The 19,898-nt window shown below is 44.4% G+C and overlaps 1 protein-coding gene across 1 annotated transcript in view; it reads left to right on the top strand.

The window, feature by feature from the left end:
• LOC102749517 (phospholipid-transporting ATPase VA-like) overlaps positions 1–19,837 on the top strand; it is an 80,128-nt gene extending 60,291 nt beyond the window's left edge. The window contains exon 2 of the mRNA XM_081831481.1: positions 16,918–19,837. Coding sequence (XP_081687607.1) covers positions 16,918–17,272 — 355 coding nt within the window. The 3' untranslated portion in view covers positions 17,273–19,837. The remainder of the gene's footprint in view (positions 1–16,917) is intronic.
• The last annotated feature ends 61 nt before the right edge of the window (positions 19,838–19,898 follow it).

Raw genomic sequence — 19,898 nt, 5'->3', positions numbered from 1 at the left:
TTCACATGTACATTCTGTCATCCATGTGAAGGTAGGGGCTTGGCCCCTTTTTCTGTGACAAATGACCTGCACGACAGTGTTTCCTGGGCCTTCGGGGATGCCTGTTGAATCTCTCCTGGCAGCAGGGGACAGTGGGCAGTGGCAGCTGGGCGGGCCCCTGTGACTCTCACCCTAGGGCACTGGCCTCAGAGATGGGAGCCACCCTAGCTTCAAATCCAGGCTCTTGAATCACAAAACACAGGCTGTGCTTAGCACCTCAAGAACACTTATTTGCCTCCAAGATACTTTGATTTAGTTGACTGTAGAGTCCAGTTCTCCCAACTAGGACAGAACTGTCATCACCAGAAGAGTATCAGATGTGAGAGGTGCTAGGAGGTTATAACAACATGTTAAAGGGATAAGGCAGATGGGAGACATATGAGGTTCTTTCTTGGCCAGTTAACAAAGTCCGTATCCCAGATTTGTTGCCTTGACAAACCTTGCAAGGGTTAAGTTTTGAAGAAAGCTAATACTACATTTGTAATAGTCACAGAAATCTTATATTTAGCTGTGTTGTCAGAAAACTTCCTACTATGGCGAGCATGGTCTCTCTGTGTGACACCGGTTCAGCCTAATTCCATGTACTTCCTGGAGGATGTGGAACCTTGGCCAAGGGTGAGATCAGGGTGATGCATCTGATCTGTGCTGTGGTCTCTGTCACCTGCCCCCAGGACAGCAGGCTCTTGTTAAGGTGTCCCTGGCTCAGAGTGGAGCAGAGGCTCAGCCCTGGCCCCAGGGGAGGGGGAAGATCAGCAGCTGTGGGCTGCCCCCTCTGGGGCCATCCCCACTAGAGGGGGCCTGAAAACTTGCCCACCCTTTGGAAGGCATCCCATCTCCATCAGGAGTGAGTCTGTGATTTAAAAGAAAAAAAAAAGGTAGCACAAAATAGAGAAGTCAGAGATAGACTTGAGTTCAAGGGAGCAGAGTCGCTGGAAGGCATCCAGGGAAGACAGGGATGAGGGAGCAGGGAGCCACCATGTGCTGGCCTCAGGCGCCCCTCCTTGCCCACAGAGTGGGGGAGGGGAAGAGGAGGTAGGAGAAAGTGTGGAGGCTGGGGTCAGAACCTTTTGTCACGCCACTGAGGAGTCCTGTATACAGAGGCTTCTGCTTTCTGAATTCTTGAAAAATAACATTTCCAACTTACTAAAGTTCCCAAAGCTGCTGAAAGAGGGAGAGGCAAGTTCAAATTACTGCTACTCCTGTCTTCTGCCCAGGGACATGTTGTCTTGCAGTCCAGTTGGCCCATCCCAGGGGGGACACCAGGCAGGTTGCAGGCAGAGAACACCTGTCCAGACCATTCCCAGGATGTCTGCTTGGCCATGGGGTTACCTGTGGATGGATCCATTACATCCCCCTGTGGAAAGATGTCACACTATGAAGGAGGATGACTGCTCTCTGATGATGGCACTGAGTTTGTGCACCAACAGAGGCATCTCTTAGACTCCCTAGCCAGCATCCTGCTGTGGGAGCTTCAGGTGCTGGGCATTGCTCTGTGTGTGTGCATGCTGGGTCATAACAGAACCATGGCAGTGTGGATGAAAGATAGACTGGTGCCGGGACCATATTCATTGGCTCTAAAACAAACTTTTCACAGGTCAGATTTTTCCGTGGATTTCATGACACACTACTCCAGGGTTAAAGAATAAAATGTCTACAGAAATATTTTCAGGCAGTAATTTTAGTGCTAGTACCTATCTCTGGTACACTTCAGGAAAATACATACTACTAATAATAGGAGTGATATGGGTCATAACACATTGCTGAAGCCAAAATCATAAATCTAATTCAGTGGCATTTGGATTCTTAAAGAGAAGTCCAAAAACATTAAAATGAGATTTTGTTCTTATTCACAAATCCTTTCAATCCCAAATCACTAGGGAGGATTGAGGGAAGAGTCTATTATTCCGCATCTCAGTAGACTGCAGCAAAGGCCCAAAGTCGTCAATATTCTGTGTTTACAATTGGACCAGAGGTAAGAGGTTGGCATAGGCCTTTCCCCGTGAGGGACCTGTGTGATGGTCATCTGCCTCATGGGGCAGTGATTTTGTGCTGATCGGTGGGAACCTCCTGGCTGATTCAGTTCCTCACAGGGTCATGCTTCTTGTCTTTGTATATTTGTGAGTTGACAGAAGGCACTTTGTATGTAACCAGTCGTATCCTGCTCAATTTTCCAGAGAAGAGTAATGTTTTGTTTTGTTTCTTCCTAAATTGAGTTGTCTTTTTTTTTTTTTTGAGAGAGAGAGAGCATGAGTGAGCGTGCTTGTGCGAGCCAGTGGGATGGGTTGGGGTGGGGCATGGAGTGTGGGGGGAGGGGCGGAGGGAGAGAGGGAGAATCCCAGGCAGGCACCATGCCCAGTAGATGCGGGGCTGGAGCTCACAACCCTGAGATCATGACCTGAGCCAAAATCAAGAGTCAGATGCCTAACTGACTGAGCCACCCAGGAGCTCCTGTTTTTTTTTTTTTTTCTCCTAAATAAAGACTGGCAAAAACATGTACGGTTTAGCAAGTCCCATTTCTCAGCATTTTTTCCCCTAATAATCTAAAATTGGAAAGCAATGGTTACATGAGTTTTGGAGTAGGTCTCCTGACTTCTACCTGAGAGCTTTGGGGCACTGACTTAACCCCCTCTGACCCTCAGTATCTTCATACTTAAAATGGGAATGTCACCACCTCAGGGGCACTGCAGAAATGGAATGGAAATAGTGACTCTGCAGTGGCCATCGTGGGGTCTGGCTTGCATGGCACGCGGGGGACTGTCAGCATGGCCAGTCTCAGCATGTTTTTACTCAAGGAGGAGAACAAAGAGCTCACCAGTCCTCCTGAATTCCAGCACTGTTGATCGTTGTCAGAAAACTACTGGGTGAAATCAGTTTCCCTGGGTGACTGTTGCCATTATTGCTCTACTAGAGAACATTGAGATTTGGCTCTCAAACTGTGAATCCCAAAGGTGTCTTATGTCACCATACAAATGGCCTCAAAAGAAATTGTGTCACCATAGCATAGTTTGATCTATATTTTAATATTCCTTCTATTCCAGGAGCTACGTCTCTGAAAAGAGCAGTGCTTATTTTGGGGTCTTTCACTGACAATGCTTTGTAGTCTGTCATAATTGAAGGTCATTTATAATATGTTTTGGAGAAATGTTATTGTACTGATTCTTTTAGAAAGGCTTAATATAGAGAAGAGGTTGCTTGCATGATTCCTAATTTTGCATAGTAGGGAGAAACCCAGAGTGGTGTTGGTCAGGGACTGCTCTGGAGGTAAATGTAGTTCAATAAGCCTCAGGAAGACTTCTGAGTGGTGCAGTAAGAGACAATTTGGGCTCCACTGACACAGTCTGCCATGCCCATTGAGTAAGAAAACTGCTCTGCTTCTCTGGTTTTTAGTCCCCTCAGAATATCAAATGAGAGGGAGGGGTCTTGTCATCAGTGAAGCCTTTTCTCTTTCAAATTCTGATTCAGAGGAAGCAGGGGACTCTGGGGAAATGGTGGCCTACATACAAACCCTTTCTCCCTCCAACCTCACATGCCTGAGCAGGGTGGCCCCTGGGGCCTAGGTCTCCTTGCATGTAGAGCAGTCTTGGGTCCATCTGGGTCCGTGGGAAGCAAGCACTGGTGCAGCCTCCCCACTATGGACTGCAGGCACAGGGGAACACCATCAGAGAGCCCTGAGGTGGGTCCCACAAAACAGAGCATCTTGGAAAACGCCTGGGCCTGCAGAAGTCTTTTCCCTTCAGTGGGGAAGGTGAGTGTCAGTGCAAGCAAGGGTAACCAGATGCTCTGGTCTCTGGTATCTTTCTTGCTCCTGGGGCTGGAATAGACTGCCAGGGAGGGCTGGGTGAAGGCTAGTGCTCCCCACTCAGTTGGGGAGCTACTTCACTTTCCAGAGGAGGGCACGTGCCCTCACTTTTGAAAGCGGAGCAGAACCCAGGTGCGCTAACCAAAAATAGTAACCATTCCACCAAAGGGGCCTGGCCACCAGGGAGAGGAAGATGGTTTGAACAAGAGAAATCCAGTGGGGCAGTGGGAGGGGCCGGGGAGGGGCAAGGAGACTTGTGGCCACACAAAGAAGAACTGCTCACAGTCATTGAAGACACTGAGCACACCCAAGAAGGGAACTGGGGAAGATCAGCTAGTGAAAACTGGAACAAAAACTGTAAAATGCCTTGGAATAAATTTAAAAAGAAAGGCTCAAACCCCTCCTGAAGAAAAGTGTGGTACCTTTCTAAAGGATGTCAGCAAGCACTAGGCGATGAGAGCTTCCCGTGGCCCTGGGTGGGAGATTGAGTGCTGTCATAATCCCAGTTTCTCCCAAGGAGAGTATGCCTGTGTGTGGTGTATGGTGCGATTCTGCCTTTCAGAAGGTTCTCTTGGAATTGAATCAAATGGCCTTAAAAGTATATAATGCTCCAGGATAGCCAAGACATGTTTTAAGAGCTGAAGGAAGGACTTTGTTCCAGTTAGTGGAACTAGGGCTGCAGCATAAGGTGTCCAAGACTCACAGGTGCCCTGCTGAGTAAGGGCAGGAACCCATCCAGCAGTCACGCCACGTGCCTGGCCGGCTGCCCTGGGGCTTCTTTCCCCCAGAGGGGGGCACCCAGTGCTGGAGCTGATCTGATACACTGTGCAATCAAACCAGTAATACCACAGTGTGGACATGAAAAATGACAAGCTGATTGCTTGAACATCGTAGCTAAACCTCCAATAAATGATATTGTATGTGAGAATTTTAGAGTAGGTATTTCAGTTCTTTGGGAAAAGGTTTATTTAATAAATAGTGTTTATACAGTTGGCTATGTGGAGGAAAAAGCATTGGACCCTTTGGTTGTGCCTTATATAAAAATGAGTATCAGTTGGTTTGAACATTTAAATATGAAGAGAACTCTGTACTCTTCCCCTCCCCCCCCAGAAAAATAAGGAGGCTACATGTACAGTCCAGGGGCACAGGAGACTTCCTTAGCCAGGCCTAGAAAGGTCAGGCATATTTAACTAAATAAAAATCTTAACTGTTATATGACAAAATATACCACAAATAAACATTATAAAACCATAATTCTTTAGAGGAAAAATATTTTCAAGGCTGAAGAAAGGAGATTAATATTTTTAATATGAAAGTTCTCACAAATGAAGTTGTCAAGAAGGAAGCAAAAAATACAATGGGAGAAAATGAGGGGGAACATAAGCATTAATTCCCAGAAGAACAAATCAGTTGGCCTGTGAGTAAGGGAGATGCAGATATAAAGGTAAAGTGTGCTGTCCGGCCTATCAAACTGGCAGGGAGGTTTTGAAGAGAGAAAGAAGCAGCTATTGCTTGCAGAAATAAGGGGGCTGGTACTCTTAGATACCAGTGGAGAAATGTGAATTATTGCAGCCTTTTAGGAAAAATTACTAAAAAACACTGGACCTCTCCCAGCTTTAGGGCATTGCCTGCAAGAATGTGTATCATATTACTTCTGCCCATTTTGTGAGAATATCATACCAACAAGTGAATTAATGTAGAAGAAATTACCTTGACAACTCAAAGTGTCCCCAAAGTGTTTATTACATGCTTCAAATGGCAGTAATAGTATTATTATTGAGATGACAAATCTGATCCCCTGGTCTTGATGTCTGTGGAGCTGTTTTGAGAATGTCCCATAAAATTCAGAAAAAACTGCAGTAGAAATGATTTGTCAAAAAAAAAAAAGTTTTATATTGAAACTCACCAGGGGGTTTCTGAGTGATCTTGTTTTAAGGCATCATTTTGCTGTCACAAGCTGGTACATTTCCTGGGAAAAATTGTTTCTTCTGGATAGGCAGTGTTGCATTGTAGCAAATAATTGTGTGGTCCCAGCATAGCACAGTGTAGGCTGAGAAACTGCATCTATCTCATCTTCGTTGTAAAGAAGCCTGAGGTCCTTGTTATATGAGTTCTGCCGGGACAGCCTTCAGCACTTCCTGACTTTATCTCAGAGGGGTCAATATTTTCCTTCATCTTGGCTCATTTGAGCAGTCTCCTCCATGCATACATGTGCCTCTACACATATGTGGAGCATTTCTTACTATACATGTAGCTTTTAGGAGGCATCTGGAATAACAAGTATTTCAGAAAATACATTTCATGCATTTGGGTTAAACTACCGTACTTTTGGTAATTTTGCTATCACAAGATTCACTGCAGAAAAATCACTCCCAAGTATCTTCTCTCACTGCCTCTGACTTTTAGTATTAAATTCAGAAGCCATTAGCATGTCTCACCAGAGGAGCAGATGTTTCAATTTAGGGTAGAAAGAAGACACGTTCTGGATGTTGCGCAACATATTTGGGTCAAGTTCCTGCGGCAGATTTTGCCATTTCTGTTTTAGTGCTGAGTTCTCACATATATGATTTTTAAAATATGTTGGTCCTGTAAATGTTTACTTAATAATCCATTTTCCAGAATGTTTGTCCCAGGTGCTTTGAAGCAGTGCTTCTCAACCTGGGATGATTTTGTCCCCCAAGAGGCGTTTGGCAACGTCTGGAGCCATTTTTGCCTGTTACAGCTTGTGGGGAGGGACACACTGCTGGCATTTCTTGGGTGGAGGCCAGGGATGCTGCAAAGCAAGATGGCCAGCCCTCTGTGATAAAGCATCATCTGGCCCAAATACCATTTGTGCTGAGGTTGAGAACCACTGCCTGAAAGCTGCTGTCTCTCATTCTGGGCTGTCTACTTCTGCCTGTTGTGTAATGAGGGTTTATTAAATTTGGGGTAATTTTAGAGTCTCAGTGGATCTTTTTAGAGTGCTGTGAGAATTTTCCTTTTCTCTGTCTCTCTGTCTGTGCTCTGCACACACGCCTTCATTTGTTCACAATATGAAAAATAAATTCAATGAAGGATTTTCTTATCCCCAAGGCATCAGGCCTTGGCACTGATGATTATTCCACGAGGTTCTTGGACCACTTGCCATGAACCTCCCATTTAGGGCTTGTCTCGCTGCATCCTGGTTTCTCCTTCATTCTGTTTGCTTAAAATGTGTTGTGTAGCTCTCCCTTTCCTGGGCCCCAGGAGTTCGAAAGAAGCCTGCCCAGGCTGGGGAGGCCTCATCCTAGTTGGTTGGCATGTTAGGTTCGTTCCGTGGTCTTCCCTTTTTCTTAAAAATGTGTTCTGTTTTTAAGATACTTTACCTTTGAACCTAGCTCAACCTTGAACTTTTCGAGAGGAGAAGACGATGCATTCACCTCTCTTGTCTGTAAGATACAAAGCATCCAGAAATTTCTACCAATTCTGTTTTTGTTGGTTTAGTAAATGAAACACAACTTTAGTTGCAACATGCCTGTCTCCTCCATGGGATGTTTTATCAACAGGAAATGTGACAAGCTGACAGGCCAGAATCAATTTGATGTTTGGGAAAGAACTTTCTTTTTATAGGGATTAATTGCTCTGTGCCAATGAAATAGTATAGAATGGTGCTCAGCATGTAATCTTATTTTCAATATGAGTCTACTCATCTGGGTGCTCTATTTCACTTAACTGCTATGAATAATTACACCCTCTTTCTAAGTTAAGAAAACAAAATAACAGCTCTCACTTTAAGTCCAAACCACAAATTAAATGTAAGTATTGTAGTATTTCTGATTTTATTAGTCAAAATGAAACACTTGCTTGAAAAATAATAGTGGGGAAAAATCATGCACACACAAAAAAAATGGAAAGTGATGTCAAAATAGAGACTGTGGCCTTGCTCAATTGGGAGTTCCTTGGGGACAGTCTGATGTCCACCTGGAGAGCGGGAAGCCTGTGGGACCAGAATGAAGGCTGCTGGGGGTTAGGTATGAACAGTTTCTGTGGGAAGACAGACCCACATTTATAGACCAGGCACTTGAGGTGCTGAAGTTCAGGCTCCTGAGCCCCAAGCCCTCTCCTTCCCTTGCTCCTCTTAATAGAAGGTGAGTCATTAACTTGGCAAGAAAGTGCCTGTGCTGGGGCTTCAACCCTCAGTGGGAGCACTGGCCAGATGTGAGGCATCATCAGTCATTATTGATGATGATTCCAGAGCCAGCTGCGTAGAATTGTTTGTAAATATTCTCTGGGGGAGGCATTTTTCAAGAAAGGGTGGGGCAGCTTTGCACAGAAGTGACCTGTAAGATGCCCGTGGTAGGGGAGCTGCTATATTTGAACATGAGCAGTTTGATCCATAGCCTTGTCTCCCACAGTGCCACGTGTGCCCGACCCAAGCTGGGAACACTTGTCGAAGCTGCCAGGTCATTCCTAAGCCATGAGAAAAAACCATTCTCCAGCCTCAGTGAAAACCCACCAACTGCCCTTCAGTCCCAGAGTGGGGCTCCCCAGAGTCAGAGGCCTAAGGTGGGTGGTGTCCTTCAGGTTGCCCAAGCTCAGAGGCTCTTGGCCACAGGTGGTCTCAGTTAGGGATGAGCTCATTTCTCAATCTGCCAAGGCCCATTTAGGGCACACTTCCCAGTTTGTAGCAGAGACCACATTTTGGTGACTTCTAACCTTGGACGTGGCTGCTCTGGTCGTTTGCAAATAGGCAGGAGTTTAGGCAAATGGACTGAGATTTGTTATTCTGTGTCTGTGTCAAACACTGCATAGGTCTGGAACTGTCTGCCTTTCCACCCTTATTCAGGCATAGCAATATTTTATTTTCAGACCACATCGGTCTCTGGGCTGCATAATTTAAAAGGAAAAAATACAGAGTTTTTGGCTTGGAATTTTGCAAAGTTGTCACCAGACAACTCCTTTAGGAGTTTTAGTTGTTCCTCCTTTAAGCCAACAGATCAGATGTGCTTTCAAAACCAGATGGCTGGAAGGCTTCATGGTCCCTGGAGTCAGACAGATTTGGTCCTTAGTGTGTCTTCCTGGCTTGTGACTTTGGGCAGGTCATTCCACCTCTATTTCTATGTCTGTAAATGGGAATATAATGTTAGGATTGTGTGAGGACTCACTGAGATAAAGGATATAAAATGCTCTGCACATTGCCTAGTTCATAATGAGTGGTGTGGAGGGAAGCTGTGTTTATTGTTCTTTTGTTGTTATTATTAAGATAATGATGTCTCAATACTGACAGAGTTTGGTGTCTAGACCTCCAGCTGGTGTTGGCTGAAAGACTTGAAATGTGCTTCAGTGGTGAACAGGTCTGAAGGGAGACAAAATACCAGGAATGTTTGAAAGGTGACCTTTGATCTTAGTGGGTGTGCCATTTCAGGTGTGTGCCATAAAAGTTGCCTTTTCAAAAAAATAAATGAAAATATGGCAGTGGAAGGCATGGCACTCTGGACTCCTGCCCAGCTACCCCTGCTGGCTTCCCTACCTCATCACTGACCTCCCCTTCATGGTCCCCTAGTCCAATTTTAGCCCTCATCACTGTTTCCTTCTATGAAGATAATAGAAGGTGAAGGGAAAGAAAAGATAATAGAAGGTGATATCTCTGGTAATCTGAGTGATGGCATCCACAGTAGGGGACTTATCACCTCCATGCCATGAGCTCCAAATTCCTATCTTTATTTGCCTTTGTCTTCAAAGCTGTGGGCATCTCCTACAAGCCCAACCCACATACCCCATCAACACCTTGAAGAGATCACAATTGGACTCTGTTCCTTCCCACAGTGGACCCACTCCTGGGTAAGGTCAGTGGCACCCACATTCCAGCCACTGGGGCTGGAGAATGTGGATACTCACAGGCCCATGTATTTATTTATTTATTTATTTATTTATTTATTTATTTATTTAAATTCAATTAATTAACATACAGTGTATTATTAGTTTCAGAGGTAGAGTTCAGTGATTCATCAGTCTTCTATAATATCCAGTGCTCATCATATCATGTGCCCTCCATAATGCCCATCACCCAGTTATCCCATCCCCTCACCCCCTCCCCTCCAGCAACTCTCTGTTTCCTATGATTAAGAGTCCCTTATGATTTGTCTCCCTCTTTGATTTTGTCTTGTTTTATTTTTCCTTCCTTCTCCTATGATCTTCTGTTTTGTTTTTTAAATTCCACATATGAGTAAAATCATATGATAATTGTATTTCTCTTACTGATTTACTTTGTGTCTGACTTAGGCTCAGGTCATGATCTCAGGGTCCTGGGATCGAGCCCTGTCTCCAGCCCCAACTCCAACCCCACTGCCAGCCCCATGGCAGGCTCTGCGCTCAGCAAGGTGTCTGCTTGTCCTTCTGCCTATCCCTCCAACTCGTGCTCTCTCTTTCCCTTTCTCAAATAAATAAAATATTTTTTAAAAATTAAAAAAAAAGATTCTTTTCATCCTTTAGGATCTAAATTCAGATGTCCCCTCTTCTAGGAATCAGTCCCCAATTACCTAATCAAAACAAGTGTTCTTCCTTTCAGCATTAAATTGTACTTAAAAATTGTAGTGCTCAAACCTTAAAAAAAAATCCCAACCCTGCATCTCTTCTTTCTCTTCCTCTCTTTCTTACTCATCCCCATCCAAGATATTCCTTCGTTGATTGGTCTTATTAGAAGAGACACTTTTAAAGGAGGGGAGAAAGCAAGGGAGGCAAGTGAGATGTGCCTCTGTTACCCTGTGTGCCCCCATTCCAGCACACAAGCAGGGTGTGGGTGTGGTGAATGGTGGGAGGGCAGGAGTGGGGTTCCCATGTGTAGTTGTGAAAATAATTTGCCATTGAATTAAAGCTGACATTTTTACAACATAGGAAAGTATACAATAAAATATGGCCATTGAAAGTTGTTAGATAATGTAAGGGTAAGAAAATCGAATATGTATGCATGTTACAGGCATTTTGAACTTTTCATTCATCTCCTCAAATACCAAAAAATAGAAGAGGCAAGCATCTCCAACTGTAAGATGCCCTGGAAGCCGGCAGGGGGCAGCTGCAGGCATGTGGCTTGCCGTGTTTTGGGGCAGTGTGGTCCTGCAAACACCCGCTGCTACTCTTTGTTGATTACAGTGTCACAGAGCTTGAATGATCATGTCATATTACACCAGAGGAGTAACTTGTGTGTGGAATCAGAAATGAGTTTCCCTCTTTCTGCAGCCCGGGAAGACTCTTAAAAACAGAATGAGTTCCTTCAGGAATTCAGAGACCAGGCTGGAGATCAGGGACAGTGACGATCCAATTATTGTTGTGACCATCCTTGTACGAGGAGTGGCAGTGGGTCACCAGGGATGTTGACTGGTTGTGGCAAATTCGGAATCTGTTGTCACCTTAAAAAAAAAAAATGCTCCTTTACTGTTAGGGAAAATTATAGCCAATAATCTAAATGCAAATCTACGGGAAAACAGCGCATTAAAGATGAAAGTATGATTCCCTCATTTTCTGCCAATGCCTTTTTTTCTTAACTTTATCTAAGTCTGGTTTTATGAAATAGATCCACCTTCACTACATTGGAGAGATTTACAAATACATTGTTGAAAACCCTGAACCATGGCAGAGACACCAAAACACCGGAGGGATCAGGGGTCAGTGAGGCTGCAACGGGTGAAGATTCTGATGCCTTTCAAAAAATAAAACATTAGCAAGACATTTCAGAGCAGTATATCTTGAACCCTGTATTCATGAAGAAGAGCTACATGAAAGTAACAGTGATCTCCAGGGAAAACATGCTTTCAACTACTTAAAAGTAATTCCTGTAAATTCTGTAAGTCCGCTATCTCCTCTTAGGGAATTGTTTACTAAGGAAACTTAAAAACATAACTAGTACAAATAAATAGTTTAACTCAGCCTAAATATTAAATAACCAAAAATGATAAATTAAGGGATCTTTAAATTTTATTTACTGCTTGTCTTCAAATAAAATTGGTCACTCATCATCCTCATGTTTCCTTATTCTTTCACCCCTGCATTGTGTTGTTTTGAACAAAAAAAGGCTCAGATGAGAACTGCAAAGCTCAGCATGACTAATTATAAAATGTTAGTAATAGATTTTCCCAGAAGAGGAAATCTATTAATCTCAGAAGGCTCACATTAGCCTCAGAACAGATTTTCAAAATCATCTATTTAACGTTCTCACTGTTTAGCTGAGGAAACAGCAGGCCCCAAAGTGAGGTGGTTGGTGCAGAAAAAAAAAACAAAACAGTGCGAGGGCTTTTTAAGAAAAGACTCATTTTTGCCTATGACTTCATACATGGTTCTTTTAAATATAAATATAAGACATCTTTATCACTCTACCCTCCCGTTTTTTTGCCCACATTTCAAAAGAACCACAGTTTTTTCATTCATGACCTTTGAAATCTTGGTTCAACACTGAGGAGTTGAGATCTTTCAGGAATTAGCAGAGATTTGCAGCTAATTGGAAGAGCCAGTTGTCATTCCTGTGGAGCAATCAGGCACCACGTTTGTAATTATTTATAACATAGCCACTATTTCAAGACTGCACATTTTCAGGGTTTCCCCCCATTTTATTTTATTTTATTTTTAAGATTTTATTTATTTGAGAGAGAGAGAATGAGAGAGAGCACATGAGACAGGGGAGGGTCAGAGGGAGAAGCAGACTCCCCGCCGAGCAGGGAGCCAGATGCGGGAGTCGATCCAGGGACTCCAGGATCATGACCTGAGCCGAAGGCAGTCGCTTAACCAACTGAGCCACCCAGGCGCCACCCCCCCTTTTTAAAGATTTTATTTATTTATTTTAGAGAGAGAGTACAAGAGAGCAGGGGGAGGGGCAGAAGGAGAGAGAAAAATCTCAAGCAGACTCCCTGCTGAGCACAGAGCCTGATAGTATGGGGCTTCGTATCTCTGAGGACCAAGAATATGACCTGAGCCAAAATCAAGAGTCAGGTGCTCAACCAGCTGAGCCACCCAGGAGCCCCAGGGTTTCCCCTCATTTTAATATGTTATTCATACCCTCTGATGGGCTTCCACTTTGTGGGCGTTTGGATTTTAACCGGTCTTGCTCTACATTCTTTTCTTGTGAGGTAGTTTTTCCTTAAGTATGCAGATTATAAAACTGCCGGTAACTGCCTGTAGAATCTTTAGTTTGTTACACACTGTAGAAGATTGAGCTGCCTGGAATGGTGCATATTAATTTTTTATTGCTCTGCAACAAATCCCTGCAAACTCAGCAACTAAAAACAATGTTGCAACAATATGGATGTACCGAGAGGGTATTATGCTAAGTGAATAAGTCTGAGAAAGACAAATACTGTGTGATCTCACTAAATATGTGGAATCTAAAGAACAAAACAAATGAACAAACAAAACAAAACAGAAACCGATTCATAGTTACAGAGAATCAACTGTTGGTTACAGGAGTCGGGTGGGGTTGGGTGGCAGGGTGAAATCTGTGAAGGTGATTAAGAGGTACAAACTTCCTGTTATAAAACAAATAGGTCACGGGGATGTAATGTATAGCATAGGGAATATAGTCAATAATATTGTAATAACTTTCTATGGTGACAGATGGTAATTACACTTATCATGGGGATCATTTTGTATTGTATAAAGATATTGAATCACCATGATGTACACCTGAAACTAATAGGATTTTGTTTGTCAAAAAAAGAATGCAGATGTATTAACTTAGTTTCTGGGTGTCAGGAGTCCAGGCGTGGGTTGGCTGGGTCCTCTGCCTAAGGTCTCACCAGGCTACAGTTGAGGTGTTGGCTGGGGCTGTGGTCTTGTCTGAGGCTTGGGTCCTCTTCCAGGTTCTTTTAGGTTCTTGGTGTAATTCAGCTCCAGGAATTATGAGACCCCATGCTCTCAGCTCTGGCCGTGTGGCCACTTCCAGCGTTTGACTTCCTGCCTGTGGCCTGAGGCCCAGATTTATGGGACTCCTGTGGCTCTGTCAGGCCCACTCAGATGGTCTCTCTGTTGATTGGCTCATAGTCTACTGATTGGTCACCCTAGTTTTATGTCAGCAGGAGTGATTTCCACCACATTCACAGTCCCTACCTCACTCAGGGGGGCTGACGGTGGTGTGTACACCAGGACTGAGCTGGGGATCTTGGGGCCATCTCAGAATCCTCCTTCCACATGGGGTGGCCGGCACCTGCCCTTAGGAGGAATATTGTGTGGCAAACTAAATAGTGCTACTTCCTAATTGCTGTGAAGGAATCCAGAGTATTGAGGACGTGGTGACTTCAAACCTTGCCACTGTAAGAAAACACAAGCTGTGTGTCTCAGGAGAGTCCTAGGTTCCTGGAGGAGGCAGGCCTCTGCCTGGTTGGGGTTAGAGTTGGCAGGGAGGCCATGGGGCAGTGTGAAAATCCTGAGATTTTTGCCAAGGAGAGGAGCGTCACACATCCTGCCCACCCTGAACTGTGTCCACACTGGCCCGAGGAAATAGAAGGCAGTTCTGAATTGTTTACCTGTTACTAGGAGGCCAGTGTTACATAGCATTGTGTCAGAGAGATTTATTTCTGTCTTCTCTGCAGTGTTGTCCTGTGCACAGATCTGTGAGGGAGCGTGGGACACATGCCTGTGGGTAAATCGCCTGGCGCAATGCCCTCCACTAATTGCTTCTTCTGCTGCCTCTCTTTCTCTGTCATGGCAGCCTGGGAGCCAGTCCTTCTAGCAGGAGTCATGGGAATTGCGGTTACTAGGTGTTCGTCTGCTCAGGCAGCCATAACAAAGCACTACAGACCAAGTGGCTTAAGCAAGTCGATTGTCTCTCAGTTTTGGAGTCTGGAAGTCCAAGATCAAGGTGTTGGCAGGATTGGTTTCTCTTGCGGCCTTTCTCTTTGGCTTGCAGATGGTCGCCTTCTCTCTGTGACCACACATGGTCTTTCCTCTGTGTGCACACATCCCTGGTGTCTCTTCTTCTTATAAGGACATCAGTCATACTGGATTAGCACCACACCCTGTGACCTCATTTCCAACTTAAGACCCTATGTCCAAATACAGTTGCTGGGAAAAAATAAGTGTTATACCCTCCTCATGAGAAAAAGGGCTACTCATATATAATGTGTGTGTCATATGTAATATATATTATATATACATACATATGTGAATATATAATATAGCATATGTAAAGTATATATGATATATTTAATATATAATATTATATGATAAAAAAAGAGAAAAGTAGGCAGGGACATTGCAGAGGTTGGTGTAGGGTCCACACTCAGCTCGGGTGCTCCAGCTGGAAATCATCGATGGGAGTGCGGGGCTTTGGTGGGGAAATCTTTGATCTGTTGAGGTGTCGAAGGGGTTCTATCCTGCTGCTCTTCTTCCACAAATAACTCCCAGGTTTGGGTTTTCAAGGACCCAGCCTGCTGCAGGAATTCCTGTGACCTGCAGGGCCTTTTCACAGAAGCCAGCACTCTTTCAGGCATCCTGGAGCCGCTCTGCTCCTTCTTCCTTTGCTCCCCATGGCTCACGTGGGTCCTCTCACCAGGACTGTCAGCAGAGATCTCCTGACCCAGTGCTTGCAGTCTGCAGGCACACTGGGGGCTACAGGGGGTGCCGTGGGGGAATCTCCTTTGAGGCTCAAGGCCTCCACCAAAGTAAGTTTCTTTTTTAAAAACAGTGCTCTGATGGAATGGGCAAGCTAATGTTTTAAGATTCCAAGGCAGAAGGAAACTGACTTTATGTTCGATGAGTTCTATAAATGGAATGTAGTTAGGATAAACTGAACACAGACAGTTCTGCTCCTCTCCTTGTCATCACCTTCCTGTGCCTGTCCCAGGGAAAGTCTGGGACCACCGGTCTCCTGGCAACTCCCGTCACAACAAAGCCTGTCCACCTCACTCTCAGAGTGCATGCTGCCCTCGTCAGTGACTAAATGGTGACTTAGCTTTTGGAAACTTTCTTCTGGAAGAGGATGGGCTCTTTCGGATTTCTCTGTACTTTCTGTGGGGACTCAGCAACTGGTCATGATAAGGAAGAGAGACGAGGGAGCTAATGCTTGCAATGATCATAAAGTCAAGGTTTGACCTTTAAAAGAAAATGGGAACATTTTTAAATGTTGTTTCATCTATCACACATCAAGGCTATCTGTCCACAGGGAAGAGGTCAGACTGACATGGAGCCAGCAGGAGGCTCAGGTGATTGAGTGACAATTCTGCACCTTATCTCAGGGCCAGCTGACCTTGAGCTGGAGGCTGATGGGACTCTATCACAGCTGTTGAAGCAGTCTTGAAGAACACCCAGGCCTTGTAGGGAGCATTGCGTTGGCCCAGGAAGAATACATTTGCTCACATTGGGGGCTTGATTATACAATCCCCAAGTGTTGCTATCCAGTGGTTTGGTCTTGCCTTGCATTATTTTTGAGTACAGAGCTATACCTAATTTATCTTTGTTGGTCTTATGGTGGCCAAACTGTGCTTTGTACATAATTGGCTTGGTGGATCTTGAATTAGAAGAACAAGAAAACAGAGGCTTAAAATGGAAGGGGATACTTCTCTCTTCCCATCTGGGGCAGCTGATGGCTAGGAGCTCCTGGAAGTTTGCCTTGGGTTTCCTCAAATCCACAGTGTGGAATTAAATAGATGTGTAAAACTCTCAATACTTCTCTCAAAGTTCAGAAGTCCTATAAATGCGACTGACTTGGTCCACCTTGAGATCTGGACCTGATGCCTGAATTCAGATTCTCTGGGAGCTCACGCAAGGAGAGGCACCACTACCTAGTCCCAGAACGTTTTAATCAAATGGAAACCTGTACCCAATAAACAGTTTCTCCCCATTTCCCTTCCTCCTCGTCACTGGCAACCATTGATCTACTTTCTGTGTCCATGGATTTGCCTATTCTGAATGTTTCATATAGTGCTCGCTTTGGCAGCACATATACTGAATGTTTCATATAAATGGAGTAATAGTATATGTGGCCTTTATGAATATCCTTTTTAAATACTTTTTATTATGGAAATTTTTAACATACTGGAAAATAGAAATATTTGTTAAATGAGCTGCATGTGCCCATCACACAGATTCAGGTATGATCAACCTTCTGCCAGTCTTGTTAATGGCAGTTTCTTTACCAGGGAGGAGAAGCAGTATGTGAATCGATTCTGGAAAGAAATCCGAGTGGGAGATTTTGTGCGTCTCCGCTGCAATGAGATCATCCCTGCGGACATTCTGCTGCTCTCCTCTAGTGACCCGGATGGACTGTGCCACATCGAGACTGCCAACCTGGATGGAGAGACCAACCTGAAGCGAAGGCAGGTGGTCCGTGGCTTCTCAGAGCTCGTAAGTGACCTGATACTTCCAGGGTATCCTGGGCACCAGTCCATACGGTACCTCCCATGCTGGCCTTCTGAGCATCAGAGCACCTGCACCCCACCCCCTGTGCCTCACCCCCACCCCCACCACATCATCAGGCCAGGCCACTTTTCCTAGTAGATAGGTGTGGAACTGAGGGTCTGAGAGGATCCCTGACCCGCCTGAGCCCATGACCAGCCTATGGCTGTGGGGAACAGGACCCAGTTCTTATAATTCTGATTTCCACTGTACATTTCTGAGTTTCTCAAAACAGTATTTAAAATTACAAAGAACATTTATGACCAGCTGACTCCTGGCTTTTATCCAGTTGTTGTTCTGGTTTGCTAAATGGCAACACAGCAGAAGTAATGCCCTATTCTGAGAATGTAGCTCTGGAATATTTTCTCCTCAAGGGTGTTTCTGAGTTTGGCATCAGATCTTCTGTATCTGAATTCTGCTTTAGAGAGCCTCAGCCACAGCTTGAAGATGTACAGTTGATGCTGAGTGAGAAGTAGGAAGGGAAATGTGGGGTCTGACTGACGGCACTCACCAACAACAGCCTTGTGGCTGGAAAATTCAAACCCTGTCAGGGGTTTCTAACCTTCTGTTCACTGTTGTCCCTGCAGGTCTGTGTAGAGGATGCAGGGGTCAAACTCCAGGTGAAACGAAAGTAGCATGAGTTGTCAGGGATGAGGAAGTGTCCGGAAGGGAGTTCGGCCAGCCTAAGCCCTATTCTCCTAACACCTGGTCTGTCCCAGGCTGCATGTCTCAATCATGCTTGGGAGTCTTGCCATCAGCCTATACTGAAGGAGGCTTTAAGAAGTGCCCAAGGAAATGAGCTCCTGCATTTCAGAAAGGATGCCACTGGGGAGTCTCTTTCTCTGTCACATAAGATGTGTCAATCAAGGTCATACACTGGGGATTTTCTTCCTCTGTCACTGAGACCTCTCCATGAGCTCCCATAGGAGAACTAGCCCTGGAATCAAGACCAGGCAGGCTTCTTTGGACTGGTTGGCTTGTTTTATAGCTTATGGATCTCATCATGAGCACTGTCAGTATTTTGGGTGGGGTGTTTATTGCACAGGATTTATTTGGGGCTGGCACTCATAAGTGAACGTGTGATTCCCCCTTGGTCACTGTGACAACCAAAGGTGCCTCTACACACTTTTAGCTAGAATTCCACAAGCTGGGGCTCCCCACTTTGCCGTGGCTGGTGGGGACTTCTGAGCCTGACACTCCTCCAACCTACAGTGCACTTGGATGTCATTACCAGCATCTTCCCCCATTTATTTCCATCACAAGTTCCTCATTCACTCTTTTTAAAAAGTTGAGATGTAATGGACATACAATATTATATTAGTTTTAAGTGTACAACATAAGGATTCAATATTTGTTCATATTGTGAAATGATCACCACAGTAAGTCTAGTTAACATCCATCACCACACATGGCTACAATTTTGTTTTCTTGTGATGGGAACTTTCAAGATTTACTCAGCAACTTTCAAATATACAGGGCAGTATTGTTAACTGTAGTCACTACTCATTTACTTTTTTTTTAAGCCTTCTTTAGTGCCAAGTATTTTTTTTTCTGAGCTGCCTCAGATCTTTCTTGCAATGACACAGAGCTGACATAAATATTAAAAATAGCCATCTTTTAAAATGCGGTGCTGTCATCATCCCAGAGCAGGAGAGCTGGTGGAATTTAGGGGTTTCCGACTTCTGCATTGATTGTGCTCCAGGGTTTGGCAATAAATGGGGGATCACCTTCCACTCCCACCCCCTGGTCCCCTGTTCTCCTAAGGCTGGCCTCACTTCCAGGTTTTCTCCACCAGGCCTGCCCCAGTCTCCTAGACTAGAGCCCAGAATTCCAGGGCACAGTTCAGTGTGTGGACTAAGCCTGAAATCAGTATGGCGGCTGCATGGCCTGCTCAGTTCTTGTCATCTGAGCATGCACGGGGTTATAAGGAGGCAATGACTGCACAGGCTAGACCTTTACCCTCCTGGAGACTGGCCAGTGTGCATGGAAGATGACTGTACCATGAGTGAATACATAGGAATCTCTAGTGGATGCAAATTTGAAAACTGGAGAACAGAGTGTACATGTTTGGGGTGGTGGTGTGGGGAAAACCACATAGGTGTATCTCCTTGACCAACCCTCAAGAATAACTTCCACATTTCACATCTTCTAATTTTATTCAGTTGCTGAACCTGGTAATATCTAAAAACCTCCTCCACCTACTTTTTTCCCAAACAACAACTAAACATTTCATAGCTCGGTAGTGCTTTATCTAAGTGAGCTGTTTGTAAGTTGAATGTTTATTCAAGGATGGCTACGGACAGACACATCCTATATCAGCCTCCCTCGGGTCCGGTGAATGCCTGAGGAAGTAAATGGAGTTGAGCCATAATTTAGTCAAAATAGCCAAAATTAGCAATCAAAGCAATTCTGATTTAAAATAAAAGTTTCTTTATCGGCACCCAAATTCTTCAGTATGCATGCACATTGTCCCTATTATTGGAATATTTTTTCACTTTTTCTTTTATTTTCCTTTTTCTTTGAATGTTCAAAGATATTTTTCTGGTAGCTGACTTCCCATTCATACATTATCATTCTGAAATGTAAGAACTGCCCCATGGAGAATAAAGACAGGAAGTTTCTGGCATTTAAAAGCCTGACATTGGGAAAACTAATAACGCACACTATGTTAATTATGCTGGAATTAAAGTTAATTAATTAAGATAAAACAAAAATTAAAAATTTT

Source organism: Leptonychotes weddellii, chromosome 9 (assembly GCF_054177405.1).
Source record: "Leptonychotes weddellii isolate Sample4059 chromosome 9, ASM5417740v2, whole genome shotgun sequence".
Taxonomy (NCBI): domain Eukaryota; kingdom Metazoa; phylum Chordata; class Mammalia; order Carnivora; family Phocidae; genus Leptonychotes; species Leptonychotes weddellii.
Note: the sequence above shows the minus strand (reverse complement) of the source record. Positions and strands in the feature narration are given on the sequence as shown.